This window comes from Lipotes vexillifer, unplaced genomic scaffold (assembly GCF_000442215.2).
Source record: "Lipotes vexillifer unplaced genomic scaffold, Lipotes_vexillifer_v1.1 scaffold946, whole genome shotgun sequence".
Classification (NCBI taxonomy): Eukaryota; Metazoa; Chordata; class Mammalia; order Artiodactyla; family Lipotidae; genus Lipotes; species Lipotes vexillifer.
The window spans coordinates 469,979-480,500 of record NW_006776646.1 but is presented as its reverse complement, the minus strand read 5'-3'; the positions used below and the strand labels follow the sequence as shown (position 1 = coordinate 480,500).

At 40.2% G+C, this 10,522-nt stretch overlaps 1 protein-coding gene across 1 annotated transcript in view; it reads right to left on the bottom strand.

Moving 5' to 3' along the window:
• Positions 1–10,522, bottom strand: part of GUCA1C (guanylate cyclase activator 1C) — a 32,062-nt gene that overhangs the window by 1,169 nt on the left and 20,371 nt on the right. The window contains 1 exon segment of the mRNA XM_007450544.1: positions 6,312–6,398. Within this exon segment, the coding sequence (XP_007450606.1) occupies positions 6,312–6,398 (87 nt within the window).

Sequence of the window (10,522 nt, the reverse complement as noted above, 5' to 3'; positions counted from 1 at the left end):
GCAGGAAGTGAAAGCAAGTGTTATACTGTCCCTGTACTTTTTAATGGATAAAGACAAATATCTAAACGTCACAATAGTGGCTCAAATATAAAGCATAAATCATCACATTCTCATAAGATACTTTCCTTTTGGTTTCTATGGCAAAATACTAATATATGTTTTGTCTTTTTTTTTTTTTTTTTTACAGAGAAATCTAATCTTTGTTCCTTATGTTTTCCTTATGCCAAAGAAGTCTGTGCAAAACCCCGGTAAGAGCAGGTAGGATTAGAATTCCCTATGTATCCCAGGGAAAGTCAGGGGGATCATAAGTAACAGAAGAATAACCATCCTTTGCAAAGGGAAAACACACTGCTAAGTACACAACCCAAAAGATTTTTCAAACTTCTAGGCATGCAGCATGACCAACAGAGAAGTGGGAGTGGAGATAGGGGAGCTGAAATCTGTTTTGACCACTTAGTTATAATAACACTTCTCCATTCTCACTGCTGGCAAGGAAAGAAGCTGTATCAGAAGGTGCTGGGAGATAGTTGCCTGTGTTGAAAAGCAATGCAGGTTACTGATGTGGAAAAGAGAAAAAAGAAAATGCTTTTTGGGGATTTTTTTTATTGCAATATAATTGACATAACATATTAGTTTAAGGGGTGCAACATAATAATTTGATATGTATATATTGTAAAATGATTACCACAGTAAGTTTAGTCAATAGCCATCACCTCACATAGTTACAAATATTTTTCTTGTGACGACAACTTTTAAGATTTCCTCTTTTAACAACTTAAAAGATGGAAGTTTTCGCTGATGTTTCATCACGTTTTTCAAAATACCCATGAACTCTGCATATTTGCTTTTTCCACGTTATCACTTACCAAAAAATAATTTCTCTTTTCCAAATTAAGCCAACCTCTACCTATAGCAACTTATGATGCTTACTATTTCTAAATACTTATTTTGAAGTTTTCCTCGCTCTTTTCCTTCTAAGTCTTAGCATTCATTCATTCATTCTCCGAACATTTATCAAGCCCTGACTACAACTGCCATTTCCTTCACTACACGGCCCCACCAGCACAGCCAACCAGGTTGTGAATGTGGAAGGTGCTCAGAAATCCTAGGCTGATGAATTGCTTTCCTTCTTCTGATATTCTTACATATTGCTTCCTAATCCTCTGCAGTTTGCCTGTGGATTTATGCCCAGACCAATTAGAAGGTTGGTTTCTGGGTCTCCCTAGACAGGATTGCCTGTGCAGATCCAGAAGCTTCCCATCAGAAGATCGACCAGCCAAGAGCTGAAGCTGCTGAGAGATGATTGAGCTGGAGATCATGGGACTCAGAAGGACCTAAAATGATGTCTGAGTTTTCATTTTTTTTTTCTATTTAAAAACACATATCAATCTTTGTAAGGCATAATTCAGAGTTGCACAGTTTTTATGTTGAAATATACATATGCACATAATTTATATCCACGTTATTCAGGGCTGTTGTGTTGGTGAACACATTCGCTACTCCTGGGGGACTCTGAAGTTTAGTGTTATGGATGCTTTTCCATTACTCACTACCAAGTTCAGCAGTTTTATTGGTGATAGGACAGCTGCTCGAATATTGTCTTTAGTCTTGTTTTTGCAATCTGGTTATTTTGTTGATATTTATGGATCATGTATTTCTTCCCATTAATATCTTAAATGTTTTTATAACATTACCAAAAAATTGCCTCTTCCCTCCAAAAAGTCAAAATTTACTGTACACGCTCACATTAGCATTTCTTGCTCTAAAGAAGTCAACCTAGAAAAGAAGCCAACCTGTGTCAAGGAATTGTTTTTCAATTCTTTCAAATAAGACCTTCATGAAAATTTGTGCTGGGGCTGGGAAATTAGCAAAGGTGGGACTGGAGTGTCTCAGGAGATGAAAATGACCAGATTTTCAAGGGAGGATGCAGGATTTTAAATGCCAAGTTCTGTATTCATTAGCAAGGTGGCACTAGAGGCATTTAGCAGCATTTTATAGCAGAGTGTTAAAAGCTGCAGTTTTTTCTCTTTTATAAGGAAACTTGATTCCCTATTATCTCCTGGTAGTTCCCATTTTCCCAGTTTGATTCCATGGTGTTCCAGTCTAAAACACTGGTCTTTCTGGTTAGTCGCTCAGTAAAAGGTCTTCCATTATGTTCTGTCCCTGTTTTCTTTTACTCCAAATATCTGCTCAATAACCTTTCATTTCCTCTCTTTTCACTTTCATGGTTTATTATTACGAGCCATTTAAGTCTCCTTTGTCCCTGGGCTATTTGGCGCTTTGTTGTCTGGACACTTTCTGCTCTTGAGGTTGTGAACAGTATCTATAAATCTTCCTAAATCATGTCAAGAACGACTCCTAAGCGGCACATGGTAGCATACCAATTGCTATACTTCCAAGTAAAGTCTGCAGAATTTCATGCTTGATCGTGTATCCTGACTTGTCTTGAGGTCCCTTCTGTTTTCATTCTTCAATAATATTGAATGTTGAGCTTCAATTTTCTGTCCTTGTGATTCTCTTCAAGATCTCCTTCCTGGACGCTTTTGTTCATAAAATAAAAATAAAAACTAACTTGTTGAATTATAGCAATGATACATGCTCATGGTAAAAAAAAAAAAAAAACAAAAAACAACTAACCCTATAGAAAAGTGTAATAAAAAGAAAGAATCTCCCTTTAACCTCTCTCTGGCCCCCCAGTGCTACTTTCCACTGGTAATTAACTTCTGCTAATCGATCTGTGTTTATATTTTGGCATTTGCAATGCATTTTCAAATATATGTTAATTTCCAAATTTGTCTCCTAGAGGTCTTTCTTCCTACAGATAGCATTGCATATTGCTCTTGTTTCTTCTTTATTTCTTCATTTGCTTTTCATATGACATCTTATCAGACACTCATTCATTTTACAACTATTTATGGAGCACCTATTATGTGCCAGAAAGTGTGAGAGCACAGGAAATACCAAAGTACGTAAAACAGAATAGCTCTTGCCCTCATGGAGCTTATGGCTTTTCATCGTTTTATTATCTTAGCATTAACCCTATACCTCTCTTTTGATTAATCTTCTAACTTTGATTTGCTAATGACCATGATAATTATGTCTAGAATTCTACAGCTATTGTGTATTTTTCTGTTCCAGCAGATTTGATGTTGGTCATTCTTTTGCAGACAATTGGCATTCAAATTGGGATTTTCATATATGTTCCCGAAGTTGTTTTGGTTTTATCTGGGTGTGCTGGGGATCTTTGGTTTCAATATTCATTGGATCACCAGATACCAATGGTGTGCTTGCTGCTTTTTATTTTGAGAAATCAGAAAAGATATATGTTGGCACACAGGCAACACTATTCTGGTACACCTAATCAAACAACTCCATTTCTCCCAACACTGATGTTTCGATAACAATGATAACAACAGAAATCTTATTTGAGGTATATACACTTAGGCTTGTACAACTGCAAATATTCTCTGTGATGCTCACTTTCCCTTTACATGTGAGTGAAGCACTTTATTCTCCTCTGTCAAATACTGGCAAAGTCCTTTTACACTTCTGCAAATATCAGCCCTCTATGTCTTCATTACTCTCTCTTCCTTGTCCTCTGGTGCACCGAGCTGTCTGTTCAACAGAACAATTTTAGCATATTTTCTTGATACGTGGAATGACCCCGCTGTCCCTTGATGAGATAATACAACAGTCTCCAATAATTCCCATGTAAAAGCTAGTTCTATCAGTTTCAATTCCATATATGCATTTGCCAAGAAACAGTGGTTCATTGTAATTTCAGAGTGCAACTAGTTTATTTGATATCATTTTATAAAAGCCAATATTTTTTCTTAAAATATAAGTTTTTATATCAGAGGAAATGATTTGTGCGATTAGATCTGTAAACTGTCCAGAAATCATAATGTATCCTCTTCCTTCTGAGATACTCTTACAGGTCAAAGATCCTAGTTCCCGAATTGCAGGTAACCTCAGTTGCCTGAGCCCAACACCTCTTTCAGATTCGCATCCTTTTTCAACTCAGCTCTTTCTATTTCTAGGCCCCTTCCAACTACATTCCCCATTTTATTGGTTCCTTATACTTTGTTCTTGAGGAACCAGCACAGATAGGAAACAAAAAGTCCTGTACAATTTTCTGTTTTCTGGAACATGTTTTCCGACTTCTCAAACTGAGCCACCCTCATACTTCTCTATGAGAAGTCACTTTTCCTATCCGCCCCGCCCCCCCTGCCAGCACTACAAGCAGGATCCATGGATATTTTCAAACATTCTTGACCTGTCCTTTTGAAATTCACTTATGATGCTAAGTCTTAAACGTTCATGATGTTCCGTCTACTTCCAGAATACTCATCCTTTGAGCAACAATTTTGACCCTGGGTTGAATGGTTTATCCTCTCTACTCCAATCCCTGCCATCCTGCAGCACCTCTGGGATTAAAAATGAAAACAAAACACGACAAAATCTCTCGCATTTCTCCTGTTTGATGATTACCATTTTCGGATACATATTCCAAATAAAGTTTTCACTGGCCTCACCGGGCCTTCCTCTCTCCATTTTTCTGGTTCTTTTCTAGCTTTACTTAGCCTCCTTATCAACTCTGGGTGGTCGGAATCTGTTCCTTCCAAGCTTTCACATGAACTGACTTGTATTTTTTTGTTTTTTGGGGTATGCGGGCCTCTCACTGTTGTGGCCTCTCCCATTGCGGAGCACAGGCTCCGGACGCGCAGGCTCAGTGGCCATGGCTCATGGGCCCAGCCACTCCGCGGCATGTGGGATCTTCCCGGACCGGGGCACGAACCCGCATCCCCTGCATCGATAGGCGGACTCTCAACCACTGCGCCACCAGGGAAGCCCTGAACTGACTTGTTTTATTCTCCATCCGTATAGACCCAAATAGGAGTGAGGACACCAAATGGCTTTGATCTTGGTAAATCAGTAAGTGAGCATACCTACCTGAGACTGAGTTGAGGACTAGGTCCTTAAGAGGAAGATCGATGCTCTTGATACATTTCCAAATTGCTTTTCTGAGAATTATACTCTTGTCCAAATGTTTGGTTCGCTGGTAGTGGTGATTTTATTTGAACTCCCTCCCAGCCTCCTCCTCCTCACATCCTGCCAGACTGAGCAGCCACGTCTGACTAATACAAACTACCACATGAGTCTCTACTTCTCTCCAGTGTCCACTACAAGAAGTGATGCATGGCCAGCAGGTTGAGTCTGTGGATTGATGACACCCATGTCTCCCAATCCCTCAAATCTATCCCCTGCCTCCACCCCCCCCCTTTTTAAAAAATTTATTATTTATTTTTGGCTGTGTTGGGTCTTCGTTTCTGTGCGAGGGCTTTCTCTAGTTGCGGCAAGCGGGGGCCCCTCTTCAACGCGATGCACGGGCCTCTCACTATCACGACCTCTCTTGTTGCGGAGCACAGGCTCCAGACGCGCAGGCTCAGTAGCTGTGGCTCACGGGCCTAGTTGCTCCGCGGCATGTGGGATCCTCCCAGACCAGGGCTCGAACCCGTGTCCCCTGCATTGGCAGGCAGACTCTCAACCACTGTGCCACCAGGGAAACCCCACCCCTTTTTAATCTTACTAACATCATATTTTCCACAATTCCAAGCTTTCTGTTTCTCAAGGATCATCCCTACAGATGATGCCTCAATCTCAAATCAATATGCTCATCTACCAGTTTACAGATTAAAGCCATTTGGTGTAAGCACCCTCCCTTCTCACTCCTACCTCTGAAGAAGCACACCTTCTCTGAGATAAAGAGGAGACCAGATTTTCAGGTAAAAAACGCAGCTGAAGAAATGAGCAGAAAGAGTAGAAATGTAGAAAAGGTAGAGCAGAAGTGGAGGCAAGTGTGGACAACTCTTTCCAGAAATGTACTGTCAAAGGGAAGGAAATATCTGATAGAAGATGGAATAATTGAAGTTAGGAGGGAAAACAAGTTTATTCGTAAGTTGATGAGAAGCCTCCAGTAGAAAGAAATTCCCAGAGCAAACAGCAGAGGGCCCTTCATCTCCTATTCTCCAACTTTTTTTCCTTTTATCTCCCTTTACTCTTCTTTATATATACCAAAGTGTCAATCCCTGTACATTAAGTGTAAATATGGTCAATAAATATTTATTCAATTCAATTGTATCAACTGGAGAACATTGTACCGGTCAAATTATGATATTACAAGTCGGGTGATATTACAAGTGGGGTTTGCTCGAAAGGTTCATGCTTTTGTCTAAATGGGGCATCTCGCACACTGCCACTAACTCCTGCTCGGTAAGAAAAGTGAGACCTAGGTAAGTAGCTACTTTACTGTCATTGTTTGTATCAATCTTATGGAACACCAAGTTGGCAAATTCTTCAGGATTCAGAGTTTGCTGGCCATTGAGGGCTTGTAGTGCCTGCAAAGAAACTAAATCAGAGAGTTCAACTCTTCTGGAAGCAAACTCATTTTGTGACATTTCTTACCCCGTTGTGACAGAATTGGGGCAATTGTTTATGTCAGTTTTGCTATCCAACCTGTTTCAGTTGTTAAAAACAAATAAAAAGATTGTATATCAGTTCTGGGTAATGAGGCTTGGAAATTAAATGAACTGAGTATAGTCTAGTTTTTTTCTACAGAACAAAGGGATCCATTCAACATATTAAGTAACAAAAGATTCTAAGAGCCCATTGGAGAAAACATCGAAGTGGTAACTGTCATAAGAATTCTGGACCCAGAAAACAGTGTTCTCATTTTAGACTAATTATCTTTGATCTAAAAGGATGTTCTGTAAGCATCTAATGCTTCCTCTCTGGCTTCTGCCACTGGAACCTTTGCGGGTTTTTTGTGCCCTTTTGCAGAGTGATCAACTGGGAAGACAGATACGCATGCCTTGGAAGGACACTGAATTTCTCACACTCCACTAGCAACTTTTCATCATAAAAGCTATCAGGGGACGCAGGGAAAATGACATTTCCAGCTTTCCTAGAGAGACGATTCAACCACCCTTCCTCCCCCACCCCCACCCTTGCCCCAGGTGATTAAATTAAATGACCCATATTTGATGTAGAAATTCCTAATAAAATGAAAGAGAGACACAGAGAGAATGGATTAGTCATCTGGGAATTTGAACATAACTATCCTGATTGAACATGAAGGAATCTTTAGAAAAACTGCTGGCAACATATTTCAATTAGAGGCATGGTCTTAAATAGAACTCTCTCTTGCTGCTTCCCAAGCATTACTAATCCTGAATCCAAGGATCAATCAGAATTAACAGTGGCAAACACCACTCTTGGCCTTAGCAGGCTAAGATCTCACAGTCAAATAATACAAGAGTAACGGTTAGGTACAGGTAGCCTATTAGATGAAAGTTTTTAAGGTTTCTCAGTGTCTTTGCAGAGGCTCCGAAAGCCTCGAAAATTTGGCTAGGCATCGAGTATTCCCACATCCTGAAATGATACTAGACTGCATGCATACGTCATAATAAAAGATTATGAAATTTCTAGAATTTGTCCATCACCCAACTCCAGGCAATATAAGTGAGAGTGAAGGATTGACTGGAAGATTGATGAGGCCTAAGAGGATAATAATTTGAAGGGAGATGTCAGGGTGCCTCACATTTTCCCTCTTCTTCTAGGAGAAGCATGGGGGTGGGGCAAGGAGGCATGGTTTGTTTCCTTCTTTCCTTCCTCATTTAGTACATCTGCTCTTTCTCCTGCATCTTACTAAGCCCTTCTCTGACCCCTCTGAGTGTGAACAGCAGGAGAGGGGAGAGAAAAGGGGACCAGGAGAGCCCTGACTTGGCAGGTACTGTCATGATCATACAGTTTCAGAGCTCTCCGGATAGCAGATGCTTAAAGACCACTATTTCTCTGAGGCCTCCCACCCCCTTTTCACTACTGAGACTCTCCCGCATCTCCCTAGACATGAATCACGCACTTTTTTAAAGTATGTGGAATTCATGCATGTTGTTGTACATGGCAATAGTTTGTTTATCCTCATTGTTTTATAGTATATCATTGGGAAAATATACCACAATTTAAAGCCATTCTACTGTTGATGTACATGAGCTATTTCCACTTTTTGGTTATTACAAAAATTGTTACGAACACTCCTGGTCAGGTCTTTTGATGACCATGTACACAAATTTTTGTTGAGCACATATGCAAGAATGGTATTTCTATTTCTACCTATTCCAGCTGATCCCTTGAGGCTCCCTCGGCAGGCTCCAAGTCTGGGTTTCTAAACATCTGCACCACTGACATTTTGGACTCAACAATTCTTTCTTGCTCTGCATTGTCCTGTGCGTGGTAGAATGTTTAGCAGCATCCCTGGTCCCTAAACAATAGATAGTAGTAGCACCACACGCTCCCCATCTCTCCAGTTGACGACCAAAATGTCTCCACACTTTGCCAAGTGTCCCCTGGGGGAATAGGAGTGGCAAATCGCTCCTGGTTGAGAACCACTCTCCAGACCTACCTCCAGCTTTCTTCTTCTGAGGATTCCTCACTTCTCCAAGTGGCTCAGCTGGACAAGATCCAAGACAGCTCTCTGCCAGCTTCTTCTCTCAGTGGCCCATGGCTGATCCATGGAGAAGCCCAAGCATCCTTTGTCCCAGCAGATTCCAGGAATGCATCCTGTTACTCTGCTGCCACGGTCTGCGTTTTCGATTCCTCACGTGTGACTCAAACACTGGAACGTGTTCCCCAAACTGCAGGGCACGCCACACCTCACCGGTCTCCTTAAACCCTCATGCTAGTGACGTGGGGGCTTTTACACAAGAAATCCTCTCCAGTAGTCCTTCTCCAAAGCCCTCATCTTGACCGTTTCATACCCTACAGTGTGTACAGGTGCTCTTCTCACAGTGCCCTTGACAGAATTACATCTTATTGTTTTTAATCTTTATTGACTTAATCAGACAAATAGTATCCAATTATTAATTTCTGCTCTGTGCTTTTATTATTTGTTTCCCTATTTTTATTTTGTCCTCTTTCTAAACATTTTAAGGAAAAACTCAACTAGCTACTTAATATTTCTCTTTCCTTGACTCACTAAGCTACACATTTTAACTAATGAAAACCTATGTAAATTTTCCTATAAGATTTAGAAAATAACCACTTTTATCCTTTTGTTCTTCCTAGTTCTTTTGAGAATCTGATGACCCTCTCCCTCCCCTGAAGAAAATGGATCACGTGCAGGCAAAATTTTGCCCTTGACTCCAAGGGGGTGGCCAAGGGTTCCTAAAGGCCATAGATCCATAGATCGCAGAATACGAACCCCTGATCTGAGTACTGCTGTGGAGGCACCCCCTAATACTTGTATGCTGTATTACTTATTTAATGTTTTTAAAATAAGTATATTTAAGAGGATATTTGAAAATTTACATAGGGTTGGGAATTCTCTATAGAATATTTTAGATTCCCAATTTTGTGTTACAACATGTAGTATGTATGCAGAACTTCTGAATTTTAATGCTTACGAAGTTCAACTGCAAAATATATCTTAGTACTCTTTCTGATGAGATTTAAATGGAAGCAATATTAGTATTATCATACTCTTGAATTCTTTTCATATATTGGTTAACTACACATTTGCTAAAAGAGTTTTAAATTTTTAACAGCTTTGTCCATTTGTTAAAACATTCAGTCATAATTGTAGCTCTACCCATTGATTTTTTCCTCGCATTTTTGCTAAGATTTATACTATGTATTATGTTTGGGACTCAGCTCCATCTATAAATGAGAGCATTTGGACCAGATCATTTCTAAGGTATCTGATTCTAGTTCTGATTCTGTGTTACAAATTTAGTGTATTACATTCATAATGTTTATTTTACTTCATATCTTTATTCGGGCACAGTGTCCCACTTAATACTCTTTTACTCTGGGATCCATTTTATCTCATACCATGGTAATCACTACCCTCATTCCTCTGCCTCACTGGCAGAGGGTGGGGGCGTAAGATTTATAAAGGGACTCCTTGAACTTTAGAGGTGGAAAGGATCTGATATCCCTGAGCTATCTATTAGAAAATACTTTAGTCAAGCTCCCAGAAAGATTAGTTCCTCAGGTACCTTTATTTTTTGTCCATGTCTTTTTGCTATATAAACCATTTTGTATTTTAGCTGCTCCCACAGACTTTCTGCACCGAGGCAGAGAAAACATGATAAGCTGTTTTAGGACATCATGTTTACTTATTATTATTATTATTATTATTTTTGCGGTACGTGGGCTCCGGACGCACAGGCTCAGTGGCCATGGCTCACGGGCCCAGCTGCTTCGTGGCATGTGGGATCCTCCCACACCGGGGGACGAACCCGCATCCCCTGCATCCACAGGCGGACTCTCAACCACTGAGCCACCAGGGAAGCCCATCATCATGTTTATTTTTCATCTCAATACCCTGCTAAGTTTGTAAACTTCAGAGTGGACTGCACCTAGAAGAAAATGCTGATACACAATTGCACATTCAGTAACCAACAGGATGGTGAAACTGACATTGCTTCAGCCATTCCAAATGTATATCCCGAGAATAGCCCAC